This window comes from Anguilla anguilla, chromosome 1 (assembly GCF_013347855.1).
Source record: "Anguilla anguilla isolate fAngAng1 chromosome 1, fAngAng1.pri, whole genome shotgun sequence".
Lineage (NCBI taxonomy): Eukaryota > Metazoa > Chordata > Actinopteri > Anguilliformes > Anguillidae > Anguilla > Anguilla anguilla.
The window spans coordinates 32,818,594-32,844,440 of record NC_049201.1 but is presented as its reverse complement, the minus strand read 5'-3'; the positions used below and the strand labels follow the sequence as shown (position 1 = coordinate 32,844,440).

The window sequence follows — 25,847 nt, the reverse complement described above, 5'->3', positions numbered from 1 at the left end:
GTACGCACCACCCCCCCTCCCCCCACCCTTCATCAGCTGGATGTCCAGAGTCAGCCAGCATAAGCTAGACATGACATTTCTTCTGCTATCTCAATGCATGTGAGCTAAGCTGGTGGACAGTGGAGTAAAAAGAAGTAGCAGCTTTACAGAACTTGCTTTTCTGTGCCCTCCCTACTTGGCAGTTGGAGTTACAGCGAGTATGAACAGACACATTGGGCATTCCTAATTGGGGGAAAACTTGAGGGTAATAAAATGACGGTAATAAACATTAGACCTAATGCACATGACTACTGCTTTAAAGTAAAGTATTCCCTGTAGCTACTTCACGATGACTAACACTCTTACACTCTTGGAAAGAACGATATTGGGCCATTTTTAGTGTACACAATATTTCAGCTTTGAGGAATAGCAGCCTTGTTACTCAAAGAAGCTTGCTCTGAAAACTTAATTGCAGTTGAAATGCAACAAATATTAACAGAATTAAAGCCGCACGCGTTGGGAGGGGTCCAAGCATTGGCACTATCGCGCCCCCTATGGAGCAATTTTAAAATGGCTTTGTCCTCATGATCATATACCTTCACCCAACATATCTACTGAATATCATGATAAGCAATGGATTAGAATATGTGTCTGAAGTAGTAAAATATTGATGACTTATGGCTAAGTTTGTGCTAAGACATGCTGTCTGATGACTTAGTTGCATCACCACGGATGTGTCCTGGCCGCTTCCCGTAAAGGCCTTTACTATGTCGTAACACTTAGATGGCATGTCGTAACACTTAGATGGCCCGGCGTGTATGTACAGCTGCAGTGTTTCTGCGCCGCAACTAAAAAAGGCGTCACACTAGAGTTGTCACGATACCAAAATTTTGACTTTGATACTGATACCAGGTTTAGTATCACAATACTCAATACTGAAATGATACTTGAAACTTAAACGATGCTAATTCGATACTCGGTACCTAACGATACTGAAATTACCTTAATAGATCAGAAACGTAATGTCCACAAGGGTTGACCTCATTTTCGAATTCATGGTTTATTAACAACCTGGTTCATTAACAACCTTTAAGTTGAAGCCTCTTCAACATATGAATATGCATAGGCCTTTAGCGTTACAACACTGAACAATAGAAAAATATGTTAAATATATTTCAAAAATTGAACAGTTGTAAACTAAATAATCTTTAAAACAGGTCTTTCACGTTTAAATAGATTTAAAATCAGCATATTTTAATAACAATACAGCATCTTCCTATAATAAAATATTTACAAATTAGAATACCTATTGCTACTGAAGTCAACTGAGTCGAAGCATGCGCTATATCAACGAAGGGAATGTACAAGCGCACGTCACCTCACTTGGCAACCTTAGTTGCTACTGCCATCCAGCGAAGATTCTGACAAATTACACTTTTCATCCTCTCAATCAGTAATGCGGGTGACACATTTCCCTGGCTTTTACATTTGACACAAAACTACCGAACGTCGGAAAATTCTAATAGTGAACCGTTTCTTTTCTTTTTTCTTTTTTTTTAAGTACCGAAAAAGTGCTGAAGTTTCGGTATACCGTGCAACAGTACGTCAGACACATATTCCAATCCATTGCTCAGCTTAGCAGAGAATGCACATTTCAGAGCGCCTCAGAGACAGATAGAATAATAACACATAAATACATATTTCAAATAATAAATACGACATTGAGAAAAAACGAAACAAAAGACGAAATATCAACTCGCGACCTGCGTGCTTCGCACAGAGCAGCCTACCGTATTATTTATTTAGACTTGGCAGATGAGAAAATTTTCGGTTACGCTGACCTATAAAACGCTATTCCAAAAGCAAAATCAGACATGTATACATCATTAGAAAGCTTATACTCTCACCTACTGAATATATGAATTGTCAATCAAGCCAAATTGCACTAAAAAGGGTGACAACGTCGTAAGCAACAGGTGTGGTATTACGCACAGCTATTATTGAAGATAGCCGACCCAGGCGTCACAAATGCGCGTATTTTTCACAAACGGATTGTCCAAGACAATATATGACCACTCATTCGCAAAAGGGACGTCTACGCGTGAAACCAACGGTAAAATTGTATATTTGTTCAATGTTTAGTCCCAGATATTGACTGTGGAATGACATGGTAAAATTTAACAAGAAAATTTGTCTCGTTTTTTTCGTTATTCAGTGAGCAGCGTTTTCACTGCTGTAGCCTATTGGCATATTTTAGGGCTAATGTCGGGTTTATCTTGTTGCTACAGAATATTACATTACATTACAGGCATTTGGCAGATGCTCTTATCCAGAGCAATGTGCAACAAAGTGTATAATCATAATCAGGAACAAGTGTGTCGAAAAACCTAGAGAGAAGTAGCCTACCGTTCCAAGTGCAGGGAATAACCGCATAGTTCAACTTGGACCCTGTAGGTCAAACTGATTAACACTAACACAAACAAGAACAGCAACAACGCAGTCTATGCAAAAATACAAGCAATAGTTAAGACGAGTGCATTAACTAAATCACCTACGAAACAGCTAACTAGTTACAACCCTAAGCTTACAGTCAATTTAGAGATTCAATTGAGAATACGATTTCTCTCAGCATAATGACGGATTTGAAGACTAAATGAACTCACCCGATATTGTCTTCGAAAGGATCCATGCCAAAGAAAAGTAATGATTCATCCTCTCAAAGCTTTACCGTAGCGTATTATTTATTTAGACATTGGCAGAGTACAGCATAAATTGCATCTTTTGTTTATATTCAATATTAGAAATTGCAGCGAGAAACTGCAGCTGTAGACACAAGATAGTATGTTATGTTATGGTAGCAACGGAACGAAGCGGACTACATATGTATTACCGTCATTGTTTTATTATACCAGCGTGTTTTCGTGCGTGTGCACAGAAACTCAGAACCTATCAATAAAATGGTTTAGCACCAGCTTCGCTGCTTGGACCCCTAATTAAGAACATTTCCAGGTTTTAAGAGACATTACACTTGTGTTTGTAGCCTACTGGTAACATTTATGTACTTTTCTTGGTAATGTGCTCTGGATGAGAGCATTAACTAAATGTAATGTACTACAGTGTAATTCGTGTAATGCAAAGAAAAGAATTAGGACAAACCTTTCTTCCTCACTGCATTGGGTGAGTCATCTGAAACAAAACGCAGAAAAAGATGTGTTTGTGCCATCAAGGAACCAGAAAAGAAAACAGAATGTCCTGAAAAAGGAATTTGTCGTCTATGTGGATAAGTATATGGGAACAAAACCTTCTCCAAAAACAAAGGTTTTAGTTTTGCTCCAATGAACAAAGCAATGGTTAAGAAAGCAACCATTTAAAAATACTCACTTAAGAGAGTTTGAAAACAAATCCCAATAATTGTACCAAATTGTGACCTTATTTCACATTTACAAGCCATAGGGAAAAGTTATTTGAACCTCTCCCCTATTTTAAGATCCTGTTGAGATGCTGAATGTGTGAGTATTTGAAATAAATGGTTTAAAATATGATTGTACATCATTACCATTTTAATGTAACTTCTATTAGTAAACTCAGAAAACTGCTAGAAGGGGACTTCTTTATAGTTAGGTGTCTTTATTTAGGATTAAATATTGTTAAGAACTACATAAAACAGATACAGCACTGCAGTACCTTCATCCATTAACACATTGGATAGAATGGCCAGGAATGAGGTTTTCAAGTCGGCTATCTCCTCCACCGCATCATTGACAACCTTTGTGGGATCAAAATCCATTGCAAAAATTCCTCCTGAAAGCCATTGTGGAAAAACAGGGGAGTCAGCGCACACATTTTTCCCAGTAAGAACATAAATATGCACCTCAGTATATATAATATGGTAATACATAATTGTTGCAATGTGGAGTGGTAATGCAGCCATGATTACCTAAGTAATAAAGAATAAGAAACTGGGGTTATCCTTAATAAAAAGTGTCTGGCATTTTAATTGTAAAAACAAGTAAAATAATAAACAATCACAGATGTATCATAATTGCAAGAGTTGTCCAGATTAAGGGGGAGCTGCACAGTGTGCTGGCTTTCACAAGAAGTTCTGTTCATTCTTTCATTCATTTAAATGCTTTTCCATTTTTAACTAAACATTAAAATAGAGGGTAAGTGGCATCATCAAAAGCCAGTGCACATACAGTTGGGGAAGTGATCAGCTAATGAATGGTTAAGGAGCTGTTAAGTGTGAATGATCAGAGCTGCTAAGTGAAATTAACAGTGGGCTCCCTTGCCTGTGAGGCTCTCTGCCTCCTTGATGTCAAAGATGATGGGCACCCGTGCTCCTGGGAGGATGAGAAGGAGTAATCAAAATCATTTAATTTTATGAGTCAGATTATTCAAATTCATATGATGTCATATGGACTGCACAATGGGGGGCAGCAGCTTATTGGTGTTTTTACACCAAACGTCCATGCTTGTTGATAAAGGAAACAATTCAGAACATTGTTTTAAAACAGTGGTAACCAGCCCTGTTCTTGGAGATCAACCGTCCTGTAGGTTTTCCTCAAACCCTAAGGGCGGATGTACACTACACGATATCACAGCCGATTTTGGTGTCCCAGACAAATTTTCAAGATCAAAAACAGCACAAAAACAACCACTGTATCCTCTGAGTAAAAGATTGTAGGATAATATGCAAAACTGCTTTCATTGAAGTACTTTATTTGAGCTTTGTATTGGAAAATATATTGAGATGCAGTATATCTTCAATAGCATATGTAACCCCTCAAATACACCAAACAGTGGGTCGAGGTCACCAACAGCAAAAAACCAAAACTTGTCATATCGAGGTCACCAACTGTAAGAAACTCCTCCACAAAAGTATCTGAGTGACAAAGGAACGTGTGTAGTCTTACCCCGTGCTACTGGAAGGAGATTAATGTAATATTATCTGGATTGCTGTCTAACCTGGAAGAAGCGAACGTGTCTCTGGCTTGTGTAGCCTGCATAAATACAAATGTGTATCCTGCTTCTATGCGAGTGACTACTGGGTGCAGATATCCTGAGTTTTATGTGTATGCTAGGACCTTAAACTTCTAGGTGTGCAGTGTTAAGAGTTAACAAGGGATACAAATTTAAAATGGATGCAGTTTATTGTTCAGTGTGTTCAGTAATAATGACATATATACAATGGTGCAAAATGTGAGTGTTAACATTTGGCTATACATGTGATCTGCAGGAGACCATGTCGATGAGTCTCCCCGAACCATTGCACTTCCTTACACACAGTGCAAGGGAATACCCTCATCAAATGAAGACACAATCAAGACAAAACAGTACAACAATGAATCCTGCTTGCGCCATCTCTGTAAACATATCACACGGGGTAAACTGAGACACCAACTTGTCCCCCATGACATCTGTTTTCCAAAAATACAAAACATAATTACACTGTATTATGGAGAATTTTACACAATGCTGATCCAATCAGATATTTTGCAACTGGGCATTGTAAACAGTCTGTTTTATTTTGGAGGTCTGATAAGGCCCACACTTCTGAAAACCTTACACTATGCATATTGGAGTATTAAAGTTTCCCCCACATTTGATCCTATCCTTATATGACAACTTAACATGTATTTTAATATTTACACATTACATTAAAAGACCTTTAGTTCAAGACAGAAAAAGAAATGTTGACTGGAAAATAAATTTTAAAAAATACAAACACTTGCATTTAAGTATGTGACTCAAACAAAATTTCCCACTAAGGGTGAAATTGTACTCATAAGAAAAACACAACATTTTCATTCATTTTCATTTTAAAGCTCAGAGGAAATGTTGATTAAATCCAGATGTCACTGAGAGACCTCTTTTATAAGCCCAGTAAGAGGAATAACATAAGATTGACTCACCTGTGAATCTTTTATAATCAACTCCATCAAAAATGATGATAGCAGCACCCACAGAAGCAAGAATGCCCACAAGGACCAGCAGCCATGGCAACCATAATCTGAAGATAGCTTTCCGGTCTTTGCTTGCAGGTGCCTCAGACAGGGGTGAGACCACTTCCCCATTCTTACTGTTGATTGTGGAGGTTGTTGGTTCTGGTTCTGCAACTGGTCATGACAGACAATTGTTCAAATAAACCACAAGAATATACAGTATAAGGTAATAAATGTGTTGTATAATGTTTTAATGAAAAAAAAAACATTTACAAACTTGCAGAAAGATGAGTAAAAGTTTTGCTTTTCCTCAAAAAATTGTATTGACTCTGAATTTGTTGTTTCAAATATATGTTATTGTCCACTGTGTTTATGTCTGTTTGAGACATCAGATACTGGGGTTACTACCTCCAAAAACACTCCAGAGCCAGTAACTTGCTCAGCTTTTTCTCACAAAATAAACAGCTGGTTGCCAGTTAGAATTACAGTGAAGAATTGGCTGACCGCTTTTGTAAATACATGGCTCCATCAGAGAGATAGCCAACCAGCACTAGACCCAAGGAATTACACTATCCATCTCAAAGTTGAATTATAAAAGTCATTGGAAAACAGGAGAGTCAACATCGGTCATAGCTAATGTTAGTCTACATGCATATCAAACAACACCGCATAAAGCTAGCCCACGTTAGACAAAACACATCACTAGTAATCTGTGAAGCTAATGTATTGCTATAATATACTGCAAAGTTGCTCTATAAATTTATTATTTATTACTTGTTTAATGTAAGACTTATCATTTGTCATTTTGGATGTGACAATAACCATTAGCTGCAGTTCAATATTGATAGGCTATTAATTAAATAAACGTAAAAAAAGTTTAAAAGCATTGATTTTAAATTTTGCATACAATGACTTTCTGAAACCAATGCTGCGTTTATGTTTCAGTTAGCCAAAAGTTTATTGTTAGTATTTAAAACAGATTCATAGTTGCACATTAATACTAATGGGTCATTATAATTATGTTGTCATAAACGATGGAACAATGGGGGTGAGCTAGCATTTGACCCGGCACTTTTGAAATTCTGCGAGCGTCTATAAAGTAAACATTCTCTCAGGCCGATTGACAAACCCAGTGTTCTGCAAGAGCCAATGAACAGCCTTTTTTTTTTTTGGTTACACTATCACACATCGGAAGACCAGGATCACAGGGCTTTCGCCTGCCCAGATGGGTAGCTAATCCATTCACTCATTAAATTACTAGTTCACAATTAATATTACAGTCTTCCTGTTTTAGAATTGCAAGCTATGTGTATTAATGTTAAAAAACCTTAGTAACATTGCCTTGCTACAGATGATATGTTTCTCACAAGAGTCGAGATGTATATGGAAATTTGCTTATTTATGCACTGTGCTGTTCTCTAACTGACTTCCCAGTTTAAACTCTGAAACTGCACAAATTATTTAAAAAAACTGTTTTACACCCACATAAGTAATTTCATGAATCATAAGTGTTTTAGTTTGCTCTTTAATGTCTGCGCTCATTGAGCCAAAATATATACCATTTCGATCATTTATCTCCTTGGAACCATGTCATCATATGTTTGACTTGTATTGCTTACTCACAGACATTACTAATCAGTGAAACAGCAAGTCTATCCCCATGCAGCACAGTTGTACCATGATCTGCCTACATGGGCTAGAATATATTTAGAACATACACATATAGATGGACAAACCTGGTTTCAACCTCACACATGATTAGCAACTGGCTAACAAATGTCATAACCTACAAAAAAAAAACCTTGGCTAAAAAGGGTTTATTCTTTCTGAGCAATGTAAAAATAAGTGTATTTAAAACATGACGAAATCACAACTCATCTAATCCTGCATGCCAACCTTTTTTGGCAACAAACTAAAAAAACATTACCTTCCTAAAAAATTACTGATTTTGGGTTTAAACATCCATGCACAGTATGCTCTTTTGAACAGTGTTTGGTCCTGAAAATATTGCAGATATTAATGATTTATGTACTTTTTTTTTCAGTCACAACTGTCCCATACATTGGCGTGAATTTCATAGTCTGATTAGGTAAGCAACAATTCATACTGCTTGGGTATTCTTGTAGCCTATATAAGCTCTGCCTTGAGGTCCTGTGGAGAATAAAGGAAGCAGCCATTTTTGATGAGTGCTCCTCCTCAGTGAAGGATGGTCAGGATCAAGATGATGAGGGGTGGAAGTCATGAAAATGAAGTGATTAAAATGTAAAAAATAGAGGCAATCTCGTTATCATGAAAAGTGACAGAAAGAAGTGCACATTTGGAATATTCTAATTCTCAATTGTTTATCACTCATGCCCCTCCCAAACATTTTTTTTTCCTATTTGGTACCCCCCTCACTCCTCAAAAAAAGACTTCCTGTAGACATTGTAATTATTTTTTTTCTCCTTTATGTCCAATTGACTTGACTGAAACACAACCCATGAAAACATTTTTAAGTAAATGAATCAATTATGTATAAGAACTTGTGTCTTTCTAATGCTACTTTATTTAGTTTGCTGAATAATTGCAGTTAAAATATTAAGACTTCTTGTTTTCTGTAGTTCTCCACCAAAGTTTCCTACATTGCCACTGTTCAAATACATACATAATTTTTGTGGTTTGTAGTTGTGGTTCTCCACAGGACCTCAAGGCAGAGCTTATATAGGCTACAAGAATACCCAAGCAGTATGGATTGTTGCTTACCTAATCAGACTATGAAATTTACGCCAATGTGTGGGACAGTTGTGACTGAAAAAAAAGTACATAAATCATTAATATCTGCAATATTTTCAGGACAAAACACTGTTCAAAAGAGCATACTGTGCTGTGTTTAAACCAAAAATCAGTTAGGAAGGTAATACCCTGGTCTTATGTGTACATAGAGAGATGTATTCATGCAAAATTTGGTCCCTGAAATTAACCACCACCCAAGGCAAGTTTGCAATCCAAGCAGTTTTGATTAGGCAAGACTGTTTCGCCTTCACAATGTTGTGGAGGGGTATGCAGGACAGACTGATCTGGGAACAAAAAAGTGTAAGAGTACAAAATGTGGGTAAGAGTAGCTTTACCAGTGCTGATCTGAAAAATGCCCTTTAACCCTTTGTCCTTTAACCCATTTCAGGCCTGTGCAGTAGAATCTCTCGAGGAAGTTGAGTCTTCCCCAGAAGGTCTGGTCGAACGGGAGCTAACAAAACCTGTTTAGTGACAGAGAGGATGAGGTCCCCAAAACCAGTGCCCCCTCTAACAGGCCAGTATGGAACAGCACAATTACCAGACCCCTTAATCTCAAATGCCCTAAGAAGTGCAGGTCCTAGAGGGAGTGGCTGTAGATAGTTGGGCCTCTCCCACCTATCCCCACTTTGCAGTGAAAAAGAGTTTGCTGTATCAAGTGATAGAAAACAAAGATGGCCCTGTTGAGCAGCTACATATTCCTCAGGACAACCGTGGCATGTTTCTACATTTAGACCACATTCATCTGTTAGGGGCACACCTAGGGATACAAAAAACTAAAGAAAGAGTGCTAAAACATCTTTTTGGCGAGGGATACACAAGGATATTGAGAACTACTGTCGAAGTTGTCCAGAATGTCAACTGACTGCCCCCAAACCTTCTTACCAGAACCCCCTCATCTCCACCGCCACCAGTACAATTTAGTTATGATTAATTACACCACTCGCTATCCAGAGGCCGTTCTCCTCTAAAAAAACAACAGCTAAACTAATTGCCAAGTAATTGTTTCTCTTCACCAGAGTTGGGCCCTCAAAAGAAATCCTGACAGATCAGGGGACCACATTTGTGTCCCAAGCTATGAACGACTTCTGCACCTTCCTCCATGTGAAGGACATCTACATATCACCCACAACTGATGGACTTGCTGAAAGGTTTAACAAGACTCTCAAGGCCAAGCTGAAGAAGGCAATTGAAAAGGATGGGTGGGACCATATTGTGGTAAGAGTTCCCCAATCCTCCACAGGGTTTTCACCCTTTGACCTATCTTCTCATAAATAATGTAATGCCTTCTGCATTGACTTTTGTAAATTGAATCTCATAAAAAACATGTTTTCAACGTACAAAAATGCCAAGTTACTCAAAAGTATTGATATCAAAATGACGCCAAGTTACGGTACTACAAACAATATAGGCTATCTTGCCTCACCGAAATGACATAAGATGTATTTCAAAGCAATGCTACCCAATATTTACCCAATATACATTGAAAACGTGTTTTTTATGAGATATCATTTCTTTTTGCAAAGCGTTTTATTATGAGAGTGAGAAATGCGAAGTGACCTTGTAAGAAACGGTTGTGGATTATGGCTATCCTTGTGTGAATTTGTACAGTCTGATGAGCGTCTACTGTTTAGTAGTTTCGGTTTGCTATATATGTAAACAGTGGCTGTGACAAAGGGTGCGGTGGCGTATAAGTGTAAAACGTATCAGAAACGCATATGAAATATGGCCAGTGTATGTACTCACGGATTTGACGTCCATCCAACGAGCCTTGACTGACAAAAGAATCAGCAAGCCCGTAGAATTATAACTCCCTAGGTTGCAACTTGTGTAGCCTTCTGTCCTGCTCCGTTGTCTGTTATTTCGTGGAGATGCACTTTTAGTGTTTGTAAGGTTTGTAAGGCATTTTGATAGGCTTATCTGCAGGTAGGAATCCTCTTCGCTGTTTTGCTAAACTAGAACCGGAAAACATGATAGTGGAGAATAGGAGCAGACGCATAGGCCTATGTCCCAGCAGGCTTTGCATATGAGAAAATAACAACAGTGTGAGAGAAATTAGGATGAAATTATGAAATTGCGTAGTTGAAACAATATGTTTTTAGCAGAATGGGCATGTAGGTGAAGGTTGACATGATCACGGAGTATAGTGCGAAGTAAATGGAGTGACCATGAACGAGCTTATATTCCTTATCGAACGGTATATATAACAGTCGCTATAAAGCGCCAGCTGTTAAAGTGGAAGGTTAAGTAACGTGTGAAATCTATTGCACTGCTGTGTTTTTTTCATGTTAAGTACTAGTAGTTATAATTATGAGTGAATCATGTTTTTAAATGTAATGTTTTAATGGGGAGTTGCAGAACGTACATACGTAGTAATTGTTTGTATGTGGCTAGATAGAGAACAGGGCGAGGTAACATGAATGTAGAAACGTGGAGTTTGCTGATAAGAAGGTTTTGTACAGTAGCCAAGTGAAGAAATGTAGTTAGTAGAAATGGCACAGCTGTGAACTGGAGTAACTTTTTAATAAAATGGAATACATTTGCCGTCATGAAATGCATATGGGTGGCCGTGAGTGAATTTTGGTAAAGAAAATATAAAAGCGTAAGAAACCGTTAGTGTAAAAGAGGGAATTATCTGCCTGAGGACGAGGCGGGATTCAATCCTTCAACCGGAGGTTTACCAGTCTGTGACTTTGTTAGTGCAGCACCATGACATAGCTATGCAATGCGTGAAATATCATTAGCAAACCTGTCCGTGGTTTTAAAGAAGACAGGCCAGTAAGCACAGAAGAGCTCCCGTTGAATCCATATGGCTTTGCAATATTGTAGCCGGTTAATAACTGAACGTACAGACGGTACGTCATAATTCAGTGTATACGTTCGGTGAACGGCGGGTAGATATGGTGCAAAAGCAATAATTGAGAAGTAGTAGACAATTATTAGTGAGGGTAAAAGCAGGTTAAAGAAACGCATTCCTAGCTGGGCTTGAACCTCAGACCCTGTGTTCCCAAGACTGGGACCTTACCCGCTAGGCCACAGGCAGACTAGCTGTTTGTACTGAAAATGTTTCAGAGTAAAAAGGTATGGGTATTTTGCGTGTGTATGCGAGTTTTTCATTGGGTCGTGTAGGTGAAGATTTGGCGGGTGTCGGTAAAATGTCCAATGGGGAGACATGTTATTCGTGGGATAGGCAGCAGGAAAAATAAGAATGAGAAGAAGAATGAGAAGAAGAAGAAGAAGAAGAAGAAGAAGAAAGAGAAGAAGAAGGAGAAAACGCAAAATCCCCTTAGTTTGGGGCTTTATTGTGTGGACATGTGAAGTTGTTTATGAAATCTGTCTGTTGAAATGGGGTCAGAATGTACAGAATTTAATGTTTTTAAGGGCTGAGGGTCTGTGGCTGTTGTGGTTATTTCTGTGGGGAACCCTGAAAAGTGCCAAACTCTCGGTGCTGTATAGGTATGGGGCATGCCCCCGCCAAGGTGTAACTTGGCGGGATGGCATACCTGCCATCCCAATTAGGTGTCTTTGATGCTTATCCTATGCCTTGGGTAGATGACTTGATTGAGAGCCTGGCACAAACCTGTTGTATAATTACACTTTTTCTCATAAGGTATGGCTACTACCGCGTGCCCCTGTCCCCAGATTCCAAGGAGAAGATGGCCTTTGCCACACTAGGGAAACGTGGGCAGTACCTTTGGAGCCCTTGCCACGTTCCAGCACCTTATGGATCGGGTCCTTACGCCACATCAAAAAATATTTTTGTTTTATATACGAGAACAAACGGAAATAAACAATATGGAATAAACAATAGATTTATTTAGAAATTAATAACTTACACATTTATATAAATATTTCCACGCTTTCAGTCACTTATTGATTGATAACTGCTGTACTCGACAAGAGTAATTATAAATTTCTCAATGAAATCCATGCTCCAATGATTCCTGACAAACCCTTGCTCTCCATAGACTAATGTCGCCTCATTTATAAAAGTCAAATAAAGGAAATAAAAGATAAAAGTCTGTTCGACAAAGGGTGGACCAACGAGTAGGCTACTTGAACAACACATTGTCCAACAACATATGCACCCAAACTTACAGCCACTCCCACACTAGCTCTGGCATACAGTAACAGGTTAAAACAAATAATAGAAGAAGCATAATGGAAGATGTTTTAAAATCAGCTCCATAGAATACAGCTCCATCCTTCATTCAAAAAACTGTTACATTATACAAAAGGGGCTTCGCCAATTAGCACATTTAGTGTCTACATTTTCATTTATATTGACATTCAACATTTATATTTATATATAATTTTAAAATCTTGTATTAACGTAGAATAGTATGTGTGGATGACAACAAACTGCCTTAAACTTAACTCCAAAAAGACAGAAGTATTGCTGGTTGGCTCCAGGCACAGTCTGACTAATGGCGCTTCTCCATTGACCAACACGGCATGGTACAGGACAGCAAGCATTCGTATCCTACTCGTGCCGTGATGCCTGTTGCGCTTCTCCATTACACAACAGACCCATGAAGCAGTGGCGGTCTCAGGCTGTTTGAAGGGCAGGGGCGAAAAAATAAAAAGGGCACCTACTGCACGACATGGGGCCCCACCAGCACGCAAAAAGCTATGATGCATCGTGTTTTCTCACTTGGAAGGGCATCTAAGAGGGCACTTCATGAGTTTTTTTCATCAGAAAGGCACCTGTAGGGAACCTCAAGTTTATCCCATTGTAAGGGCACCTATATGGCACCACATCACATTTTCTCCACTGGAGGTGCATCCATTAGGAAACTTCCCCACATTCTCACGCATGTAGGGACACCCTTTACAGCACTGCATCACATTTTATCCACTGGAGGGGCACTTCTCCATTAGAGCAGCACCTAATTGGGCACTTCATGATGTTTTTTCACCTGTAGGAGTACCCTATACAGCACTGCATCCCATTTTCTCTACTGGAAAGGGCACCCTTTGGGACACTGTCATGTAGGGGCGGCATAGAGGGCACTTCATAACGGCACCCTTTTTAATTGGAAGGGCACCTATAGGGAACGTCAAGTTTAGACCATTGTAAGGGCACCTTATAGGGCACTGCCTCACGTTTTCTCCACTAGAAGGACACTCATTAAGACACGTTATTGAATTTTCTTGCTCTAGAGGGCACATCATCATAATTTATTGCATGAAGGGGCACCCTAGAGGGCATTCAATCATTTTTTACCCATGTGAAGGGCAGCCAATAGGGCACTTTCTCTTGTTTTCGCCACTCTAGAGGGCACTTTAGCGATGCTTTATCAACCATGGGGGCACCAGGGGGGGCAGTCACCAGTCGCTCTGAGTCCGCCAGTGCCGTGAAGGTAGGAGGAGTCATGGGAGGTGTAAAGGGGAGTAAAGCGTCCTAAATGTCTAATAATTAACTCTTGTATGTATTTCTATACTCTGTACTCTTGTATGGGGATGGGATGATATGAAAACAATTTTCACCGTCCACCACGTTTTAGCAATGTTCCAACACTCTCATCATCACTGTTGCATGCATCACAAAAACTATTACACTACTAACTAACGCTAACATTACAGTGTGAAATATCCACATTATATAATACCACTAACTTATTTAAAGACACTCAATTTAAAAAATAACATATATAACCAAAATATTTGAGCAGTAATACTTCAATTACGTCTTATGTCTTTTACTGCAATCGCAGAGAGAATGCGTAAGTGAATGCGATGACAAGAACATTTTCGGTTACGCTGACCTATAAAACGCTATTCCAAAAGCAGAATTAGACGTGTTATACATCGTTAGAAAGCTTATACTCTCACCTACTAAATAAATGAATTGTCAATCAAGCCAGACTGTACTAAAAAAGGGCCACAACGCCGTAAACAACACGTGTGTTATTACGCACAGCTCGTTATTTACGAAGGTACCCAGGCATCACAAATGCGCGTATATTTCACAAACGGATTGTCCAAGACAATATATGACCACTCAGTCTCAAAAGGAACATCTCTATGTGTAAAACCAATGGTAAGGTTATATATTTATTCAATATTTAGTCCCAGATATTGACTGTAGAATTTGTTAGTTAACGTTACTCTCTCTTGCTGTTGTGGTATTTAAAAATGGCTGTTGCTGCCGGTGAACAAACTGAACATGGGATGACGTATTTGTGACGATTTCCATTGACCAATAACGGTCTGCACGGTGGTGGAGAAGCGCCAAAAGTCCCCATGTTTAGATGTGCCATTTGATGGCCATTCTTTTAAACCATCAAAAACCATAAAAAATCTGGGAGTCATAATGGATCCTGAGCTTTGCCTGGATGTCCACATTAACTCGGTAGTCAAGACATCTTACTTCCACCTGTGCAATATTGTGAAATTGAGACCAAGCCTGTCTAAGGAATATTCCGAAATGCTGGGTCATGCCTTTATAATGTCTAGGCTTGATTACTGCAATGCTTTGTTTACTGGCCTACCAGACTCTATATTACAGCGACTTCAATTAGTACAAAATGCAGCAGCCAGAGTACTTACCCACACACGCCGCTCAGAGCATATCACTCCTGTTTTTAAATCATTGCATTGGCTCCCTGTTAAATCCAGTGTTGAATTTAAAGTGTTGCTAACTACTTAGAAAGCATTGCATGGCTTTGGACCTTCATATTTGCAGGATTTGATTGAACCTTATGTTCCCTGTCGTACCCTGCGTTCAGCTACTGCTGAACCTTTAGTGGTTCCTCATTGCCCATTAAAAACAGTTGGGGGAAGAGCTTTTAGCTGTGCTGCACCGTGCCCCTGGAATTCAATCCCAAGCCATATCAGAGGTGCAGCTACAATTGGTTCTTTTAAATCATATCTTAAGACTTACTAGTTCTCATGTGCCTATTCCTCTTAGTTTTGACTTCTTAGGTTATTTATTTATTTATTTTTATTTTTTTGTAAAGCGCCCTGGGATGTAGGCATGAAGAGCGCTATATAAGAGCTTATTGTATTGTATTGTATTATTGTACTGAATAGTACTCATGGAAAAGTGATTACAATGTTTTTTCTTTTGTAAAAAAAAAGTGACATTTGAAAATTGTTTTGCATTTTTTACACTTGGCAATGCTAAATGTGCAAAAACTGACCAGGATTACAAAATTTGCAACGTTTTACAAATGGCACTCCCATAACCTGGCCTCATATATGAAAACAATGCCATTCAATGAATTCCACAATTGCATGTCAGCATAAGTATTGGGACAAATGACTGTCAGCTGTTTCATATTTCACAGGTTTACCATATTCCTATACTATATTATAAATGGAAAACGAAATTGTAAACAAAATGGAAAATGAAAAGCTGTGTCAGGGCATGGGTTATATCCTTTAGAAGTGTTTGTAGTATCTACTTTATAAGCTAAAAGATACAAGACAGGAAAACTGCAGATGAAGGCCAGAGACATGTATGAATAAATACCCATGTCCATTACTATACAGTCCCCTCCAAAAGTATTGGAACAGCAAGGTCAATTCCTTTGTTTTTGCTATACACTGAAGACAATTGAGTTTGAGGTCAAAAGATGTACATGAGATGACAGATCCAAATTTCACATTTTATTTCCTGGTATTTTTATCTAGATTTGTTAAACAACTTAGAACATATCACCTTTTGTATCAGACAACCCAATTTTTAGGTGAGCAAAAGTATTGGAACATGTGACTGACAGGTGTTTCTTGTTGCCCAGATGTGCCCTGTTAGATTGATTGGTTAAACAATAAATAGTTCTGAATGTCTACTCTTGGTTTTAGCCTTGGGTTTTGCCTGTGAAAACTGCATTTGTGTTTGGGAGAAAAGCAAGGTTAGAAAAGAGGGGAAATCGATCAGAGCCATTGCACAAGCATTGGGGATAGCTTGTACGACAACTTGGAATGTCCTGAAAAAGAAAGAAACCGCTGGCGTACTGAGCAACAGATATCGAACAGGTTGACCAAGGAAAACAACAGCAGTTGATGACAGAAACATTGTGAAAGCTGTGAAGAAAAACCTCAAAACATCAGTCAGTGTCATCACAAACAATCTCCACAGGACAGGGGTGAAGGTATCTCAATCAACCGTTCGAAGAAGACTTAGAGAGCAGCAATATAGAGGCTATACCACAAGATGCAAACCACTCATCAGTAGTAAGAATCGGAAGACGAGATTACAATTTGCAAAGAAGTACAGAGATGGGCCACAAAAGGTCTGGAACAAAGTTTTATGGACTGATGAGACCAAGATTAACCTCTACCAAAGTGATGGAAAGGCCAAAGTGTGGAGAAAGAAGGGATCTGCTCATGATCCAAAACATATAAGCTCATCTGTGAAGCACGGTGGAGGAAGTGTCATGGCTTGGGCTTGCATCGCTGCTTCTGGAGTGGGCTGACTAATCTTTATTGATGATGTAACTCATGATGGTAGCAGCAGGATGAAATCAGAAGTCTACAAAAACATTGTCTGCCAACTTATGGAGAAATGCGTCCAAACTAATTGGGAGGAACTTCATCATGCAGCAAGACAATGACCCAAAACACACTGTCAACACAACAAAGGATTTCATTAGGGAGAAAAAGTGGAAGGTTTTAGACTGGCCAAGTCAATCACCAGACCTAAACCCCATTGAGCATGCATTTCACCTCCTGAAGAGGAGATTGAAGGGAAAAACCCCCCAAACAAACAACAACTGAAAGAGGCTGCAGTAAAAGCCTGGAAAAGCATCACAAAATAATGCAACAGTTTGGTGATGTCAATGGGTCGCAGGCTTGATGCAGTTACTGCAAGCAAGAGATATGCTACCAAATATTAAGTGTTATTTGCTTTCATTTACTTAAATACTCTCTGTTCCAATACTTTTGCTCACCTAAAAATTGGGTGGTCTGATACCAAAGGTGCTATGTTCTAAATAGTTTAACACATCTAGGTGTAAATACCAGGAAATAAAAGCTGAAATTTTGAACTCTTGTCTCATGTTCATCTTTTTATCTCAACCCCAAATGTATTCAGTGTATTGCAAAAACAAAGAAATTGGCCTTGCTGTTCCAATACTTTTGGAGGGGACTGTATATATAAGGCATATATATGCACATTATATATACACATATAGTGCTAGACATATGCACAAAATTTGCCAATATGTGACATGTATGTAACATACATGTCAATATTATCTCTAAGAAATATGTTTAATATATGTAAAATTGGGGCAACTTTTGCACCTGATATTTTTCCATTTAAAAAAATAATAATATAGTGCAATCACCTGAGTTCAATGTGGGGATTTCCTTTCTTGACACCTGGGTATCCCTGCAATCAGGTCACATCACCACCACTTTATATAGCCTACCATATACACCTACAGATAAAAATAGAATTCTACATGCCAAAAGTGCTCACCCCAACTCCCTCAAAAGAGGCCAACTATATACAAGATTTTTGCATTTTTTACTACTACTGATGGTTTTGAAATTGAAGCTAGTAAAATGTATTGACAATTTCAAGCCAGATCGTACCATGCAACTTGGCTCGATGTTGCACTCAACAAAGTATGTAACCTCTCACTTCCTTATCAAAAGTCTCCAAAGAGGTCTTTGTGCATATGCACAATCACATACTCTACACATAGTAAAGGCATTAAGGATATCATTATAAGACATTGGAATGTGCTTTTAGTTTATCCTGGATGTAAATATCTTTTTTCTGACTCCCTACAGGGTGAGAAATATTACAGACTTTCTGGTACGAGCTGCTCATTATACTTCCCCGAAGAGCGGCCGAGGACGACTGGATGAGGTGACTGGCTTCTTTACCTGCCGTAATTGTGTAGCCTGTGATAAGTCTATAAAAACATTTGCTAGTAATATCCCCTTTAATGATTACAATATTAGACAATTAATTACAAACAAACATCAACAATTATAATTAGATTTCTTGTCCTTTCAAATTACAATATGTTGGTAAGACATACAGACTGTCAAAAACATGCACTATTGAACATAAGAGTTTTATCCACACTTTACTCAAGGTGGTTATTCCATCTCAGCTCTCCCACTACAAGCAGATTGTGAATGAATTACTTGAAAACATTACATCCAACCGTCCATCCATTATCTATACCCACTTATCCTGAGCAGGGTCGCAAGGGATGCTGGAGCCTATCCCAGCATACATTGGGCAAGAGGCAGGAATACAACCTGGACAGTTCGCCAATCTGTCACAGGGCACACTCACCATTCACACACACTAATACCTATGGGCAATTTAGAGTTTCCAGTTAGCCTACCTGCACGTCTTTGGACTGCGGAAGGAAATTGGAGTACCCAGAGGACACTGGGAGAACATGCAAAGTCCACACAGAAAGGCCGCAAGCCGAGATTTCAAACCGACAACCTTCTTGCTGTGAGGCAACAGTGCTACCCACTGCACCACTGTGCTGCCCGACATTACATCCAGATGAACTTAATGAAGACTTTGAGTTGTTTTCTGTAGATGTATCTTTTTATTGAGCCCATTCCAATGTTGAATATGTTTATCTTATGTTGTTGATGGATATTCATTCTTGTTCTTGTTTTGTGTTTTCTATTTAGGTGGCCCACATGAGGTTTATCAGTCGAGGATGATTATCTCTCCCATTTTTGGATGTAATATTTAAATTTTGATGCAGTCTATCCACTGATATATGATTTTCAAACATTGACTTACAATTACCGGTGCCCTCTTCCATACTGGCTGTGATCTACTAACCAATCACATCCACTTTAATTGTTGGGCTCCACATGGTTTTTTAAACCTTGAATGTTCTTTTTATTCACACACTGATGAATATTTAAGACCGAAACATTCACTGTTTGATTGCTGTCTTCAGTATTATGGACTTTATAATAAATTACATTTCTGCTGTAGCCTCTTTTTCAAGTTTTTTCTATTTTACACCAGTGTGTGGGTTTATCCGCATTTTTCCACTTGTTTGATCACATTTGACTAACACACCTGGTTTTATGCTCTAGATCTAAGCGGATAAGGGAAACACGCAAACTTTGTGTACACTGTTTCATGATATATGTAAAATCTATGTATTTACATATATGCATATATCAGATTTCCATATGAATATAGAGTACAATGGCACCTGAGCTATCTGACCCAGAAAATGTACAAATTCTAGAGCATACTGCTGTCTGAAAACAGCTGCCATTTACAGATATCATGCACACATAAGGCAGTTGGACTTCTCAAAGTTTTGAAAGACATTAGGTTCTTAAGCTCTCTGTACAATAGAAATTAGCCAAGTTAAACGTTTGGAAGAAAACACACATGAAACATAAGACCCTTACAAATTTGTGGGCAACCAAACATACTCTTTAAATGCACGTGTTTCAGAGTATCATTTGAATGCCATAACCCCCTAGTGGTCGGCACGTCGGCGTGCCTAGTTGCTCAATTCAGACATTCTGTGCTCCTGCAACCAAATTATGAGTTGAAAACACAAACTCTGTGTTCTAGCTTTATTAGTAGAAGATTCAGGAAAACTATGCCTAATACAGAATTTCGTAGCGCCACCATTGTGGCGCTGGTCGTGCATTTACCAAGAACCCCCTCCCTACAGTCTCATCTGTGACTACACCCCGCACGCATGATACACTGGACAATAGTGTCGATCTGGGCATACATGAAAACATTCTTTTACCACTAAAAAATCATATTCCGTCGTAGCAACAAGATAAAGCCTAAGTACAGCTGTGAAAAACGCTGCCCACTGAACACTGAAATAAACAAGATGAATTTTTCAAAAATTACACCATGTCATTCTACAGTCAATATCTGGGACTAAATATTGAATAAATATACAACCTTACCATTTTACGGTTTTACGCGTAGAGATGTCCCTTTCCAGACGGAGTGGTCATATATTGTCTTGGACAATCCATTTGTGAAATATACGCTCATTTGCGACTCCTGGATACCTTCCAAAATAGCTGTGTGTAATGTTGTATTCGGTGTTGTCGTCCTTTGCAGTAGAATCTGGCTCGATCGATAGTTAATCGATCCAATAGGTGACAGAATAAGCTTTCTAACGATGTATAATATGTCTAATTTTACTTTTTGAATAGTGTTTTGTTGCTCAGCGTAACCAAAATTATTTGTGTCATTATAGCTGCATTACACATTCAGTCTGTGGTAGCAGTAAAAGACACTGCACCTGGTGAAATTTTATCGATGACTTTTGTTATTTCTTGGAAAATACTATAATTCTTCAGAAATTATGAGCATGGCTAAGGCCTATGTTTGCTGATAGACCTAGCTGATATACTGTTATCTGGGCTAAATTAGAACTGGGGCGCGACATGATTCATTCTGTCTCTGTCTCTATCTACTGAACACAGATAAGTTTTCATAGTCCAAATGTAAGTGTTACTGCTGAAAATATTTCGGTTATATATGTTATTTTTGAAATTTAGTGTCTTTAAATAGGTTAGTGGAATTTTCGAATGAGGATATTTCACACTGTAACCTAAGATGGTTTTCTTGTAGTTTGTGTTTAATGTATGTACTGGATATGACCTCAACTGGAACATTGCCGAAACGTGGTGGACAGTTGAATATTGTTTTTATGTCGTCCCATCCTCATACAAAAAAACATCACATACTGTAGAGTACAGAAAAACATACGAGAGTTAATGATTACACATTTAGGTACTGTACCACAGTATGATAATTATTTTTGCATGATTCTTTAAATATGATATCAGTGTTTCACCTTAAACCTTCATAAGGGGCACATGTATATGCTTTATAATGGACAAAACCATTTTATTCATTTTTGGAGAGATTTTGGATGTTTCAGGACCCCTAGATATGTTAAGCCACTGTACTGATGGAAAGCTTGTAATTCCCACTTGAAAATGATGCAACAGTGAGTTTCTTCAGTCAAACAGTTGATTTGTAGTGAAATACATGATTATGTTGTGATTTACAGCAATGCATAATTTAGACATTTTGGATAGATTTGGAGACACTGGGTACACTGCTTATTTTTTGATTCATAGATCTTTAGTAGTTCTGCGTTGCCACCCTTCGATTTGACGCACTTGTGGTCAAGGAGTTTTTGATCCAGGACATGTCTAGTTTAACCTGCTGTATATTTGCAATCTCTCAGTATTTCATTGCAAACTAAAAAAGAGCAAATTTTAAATTTTTTGCCTAGACAATTGCATTTGTGGTACTTTAGTTCATTTTCATAATTTAGGAACAAATGTCTTGCTTCATTTAAGCCATTTTTCAAGTCTCTGTGATGCTCACATCTGGAGTTATAAAGCTATAAATAGGGTACCCCCTAAATGGGCAAGGATTGGCCAGATTTAGCATGTGCGCTAAGGGATTAAGTTCTATTTATGCTGGTGGGAAGTGGAGAAGGCAGAACAGGAGGCTCGCTATCTTTTTATAGTTACACTGATGAAAGAAAATCTGCATCATCTATGGAATCTGGTGTCAAAGCACAAATCCAAGGTTCAGTTAATATCTCAAGGTGGTTAGCAGTGGCGCCTGAATACAGATTTCTGGCACTTGGATACTCAGTGGGCACAGTTTTTTTTGGGAAAAAGAAAATCGGTCAGAAAGTATAGTGCCATGGGGAACAGGTCCACAGGAAATTTTCTAATTCTATTTAAATAAAAAATTGGATCAATTTTCTACACAGCAACTTCTGAAAATATTCTCCCTCTTAAACTTTTTTGTACTGCTGCACTCTAAAATATGAACTAAAGATGTTTCCCTTTGCAAACAAAATAAATTCAAATACATTTATGGTGGAAAAAACATTTATAATTTAACATTTGTTAAAAAACAGAAGATTTAATGTTTCTCATTTACAAAAGTACAGATGGAGCCAAAAAAAATGTCCACTGTCTGGAGGTCTTTCAAATAACTGTGGGTAAACCCGTCGTTTCATTGTGGGTGTGACTGTGAAAGTGATTGTAAAGTGACTAAAAATAGTTAAAATGACATAAGTTATCACAAAGGGATTTATCCTCCACATATCCACCAAATATCTATTCAACTATAATAACACACATTTCAAATCAGGCATAAGATCCTTATTCAAAAAACCTCAGGATTGTATGGGTGTGGTTGGGAGCACCCTGCCACCCCGCCTCCCCACTAAACTCTTCCAAAACGGTCCCATCTACAAGTAAACAAACACACGTGGCTAAACAAACACACATCAGACAAACATAAATGGTATCCTCAATGCTCAACAGCACCAAATGCAATTTGTTAAATTTACACAAAGATCTTACAATTCTTTTCCATTCCAGTTTATGTGTAAATTCCACCTTTAAACCCATATTCTGTGATTCATCAATGATTTCTGCAAAATGGGAAACATGCGGCTCAATATATAGCCTACTAGCCTATCTCATAAATGAAAACAATTAGCAATAGCCTGTACCCAAATTCTCAGTATTATAGAATATTTTCCAGCGCATGCTTTGGTAAATATAAACCTTCAAGGTGAATGTATATTTCTGCACTGAAATAACTTTGAGATTATATGTTCTGCACCATTCACAGGCCGCTGGCTCCTTCTTGTGGTTAACATTAGTATAGTCTATTTTAGTATATAGCCTAAGGATTACAAAAGACACTTGATAAAAACGTTACATAGTTTCATTGTTGTGAAGTTTATAAAAAAGAAGCTTTGTGATGAGACCATTAAATAGTTTCATTTTGAGATGAGATGATTGATGTTAATGTCTCAGTAAAGTACCTGAACTTCATTTTACGAGTCCTGAACTTTATTACAGCTGTTAGCTATCTGCTCACTCATACAAAAGAACCTGTGAGGAGAGCAGGATATTCTATCCATACTGATAATGCGGACAATGATTCTCTATGATAAATGAGTGTTTAGTTCAGACTCAGAGAGGCTGTTTAATGGGAGAGAATAATTTTATTTGCCTCAAACTATGGGAGGAGATATGCAATGAGACTAAAATATTTATTGCCCATTATGTCAAGTCCGTCATTATGCCTTGAAGGACCTGGACCCAATAGCTCAGAGCCCAGTAATAAACTGAACTCCACCCATTCAATCTGGACACAGGAATAGATGGAAATGTTTAGAATAATGTAAGTTGATACTGTAACGCAATTTATTTCTCATACTGTCACTTAAAACATACAATAGTGACCCCATACAGTGTAGTCTACAATGTAGTCTGAAGCCATTCACGGATTTACCTTAACAGTCACATTAAGTAAGGTAGTTGGAAAAAAATAAAATAAATTTCATCTCGAGCAATGACCTGCAGTGGTCAACAACAACACCTGGAGGCTTAAGGAGATGCAGTGTCCTTATCAGCAGTTCTTGAAGTAGGCCCATAGGCTGTTTAGCTGGTCATTTTAGTCAAAAATGCTTTGATGACTGTTTATGGAGCAAACAACTTAAATAAAATCAGGACAACTAATTATAAATTGGCTTCACGCATGGTCGCAGATGTCGTGAATAGGTCTAGAAACTCAGTGAAAATACCATTTAGACTTTGACTGTTGGATACTGCAGCGTACAGTATGCATTTGCATATTGCAGGTGCACGTTCATCCTTCTGCTCACAAACATTTCTGACAAAGGAAACTAAGATCTAAAATCTAAGATCCTTAGCATATCCTTAAATTTCAACACAGTTATGTGAATACAACCTAGAGCTATTGCGTGTGTTGGATTCGGCAGAGAAAAACCACATGTTTTTGGCAACTGCCAACATATCACAAATGAAGTCAAAAAGAATTTGACCACTGCCATACGGTAGCCTATGTATTTACTATAGAAATATCTCAATCCATAGCGCAGCTATGTATTTGCATACCCAACAATCAACCAATGTGGATTCACAGTGACTGCCTCTCACTCTGAAAAGAGCCTGGGGGAGGTCCTGGACGACCAGCTGGACCTCAAAGAGCACATCAAGGCAACATCACGGTCCTGCAGATTCCTCCTGTACAACATAAGGAGGATTCGACCATGCTGGACTACACACTCTACCCAGATGTTTGTCCAGGCTATAGTGACCTCCCATCTTGATTACTGCAACTCTCTCCTTGCAAGCCTGCCAGCTTGTGCCATACAGCCGCGACAGATGATGCAAAATGCTGATGCCCTACTCATCTCCCATGTAACTCCTCTCCTGCGGTCACTCCACTGGCTACCGGTCGCTGCCAGGATCAGGTTCAAAGTCCTGACCCTCGCCTACACTGCAGCCAACAGGATGGACGCCGTCTACTTACAGGACATGATTCAATTCTATATGCCTGTTCAACCACTCCACTCTGCATCAGCAGGGTGATGCACCCCTTGCACCCCCCCCCCCCCCCCCCCCCCCCCCCCCCCCCCCCCCCCCCCCATCCAGGTAAAGGGTTCTCGCTCATCCCTATCATGGAGCTTCTCCACCCTAGCTCCCCAGTGATGGAACAAACTCCCTGTCCCTCTTTGAACCACTCCCTCACTACCCAGTTTCCGCCGTGGTCTGAAGACGCATTTCTTCAAACTATACCTGGACTAACTGCCACCACTGCGAATGATTTCACTTAAATTCCCCTCTTTCATGCCACTAATGTTACATGTACCTCCATTCCAGCACTTATTGTACTTTGTATTATCGTCCTAATGTTGTAGCTTGTACTTCCCCCAAGTTTGACTTAGCATAGTTTAGGTCAGAATAATGGGCCTCATTCACCAATATCACATTTAAGTTTTTTCTTAAATGTGTTCTTGAGAAAGGTCCTAAGAAAAGTCTAAGTCAGATTCACAATGTTTTCTTAAACTGCAGAATTGTTCGCACGTGTTCATAAAATGATGAATCCCATTGTCCTCGTAAATGGAAAGCGCGTGCCAGTTGTCCCTAATTAGCATAGGTAAACGCCCCGCCAATCCCCATAAAAGGGCATGAGACTGCAGGGCCGTGTGCACACACAGAAATCGAAAAGAAAAGTTGAGAGCAAAGTCAATAATGCCCAAACGAAAATCTAACGACGGTGGAGCACCGGACTCCAAACGTAAGAAAAACTTCAGTAGTTCTGAAGTGGAGGTATTGCTGCAGGAAGTGAACAGCAAACGACCTGTCATA

At 38.8% G+C, this 25,847-nt stretch overlaps 1 protein-coding gene across 50 annotated transcripts in view; it reads right to left on the bottom strand.

The window, feature by feature from the left end:
* The window catches only part of LOC118206174 (titin-like), a 154,072-nt gene that overhangs the window by 104,090 nt on the left and 24,135 nt on the right, over positions 1 to 25,847 (bottom strand). For all 50 annotated transcript variants that reach the window (XM_035378465.1, XM_035378500.1, XM_035378642.1 and 47 more), the window contains exons 2-5: positions 5,892 to 6,095; positions 4,269 to 4,319; positions 3,664 to 3,780; positions 3,136 to 3,165 (exon numbers count right to left, since the gene is read on the bottom strand). In XM_035378465.1, the coding sequence (XP_035234356.1) occupies positions 3,136 to 3,165; positions 3,664 to 3,780; positions 4,269 to 4,319; positions 5,892 to 6,095 (402 nt within the window). The remainder of the gene's footprint in view (positions 1 to 3,135; positions 3,166 to 3,663; positions 3,781 to 4,268; positions 4,320 to 5,891; positions 6,096 to 25,847) is intronic.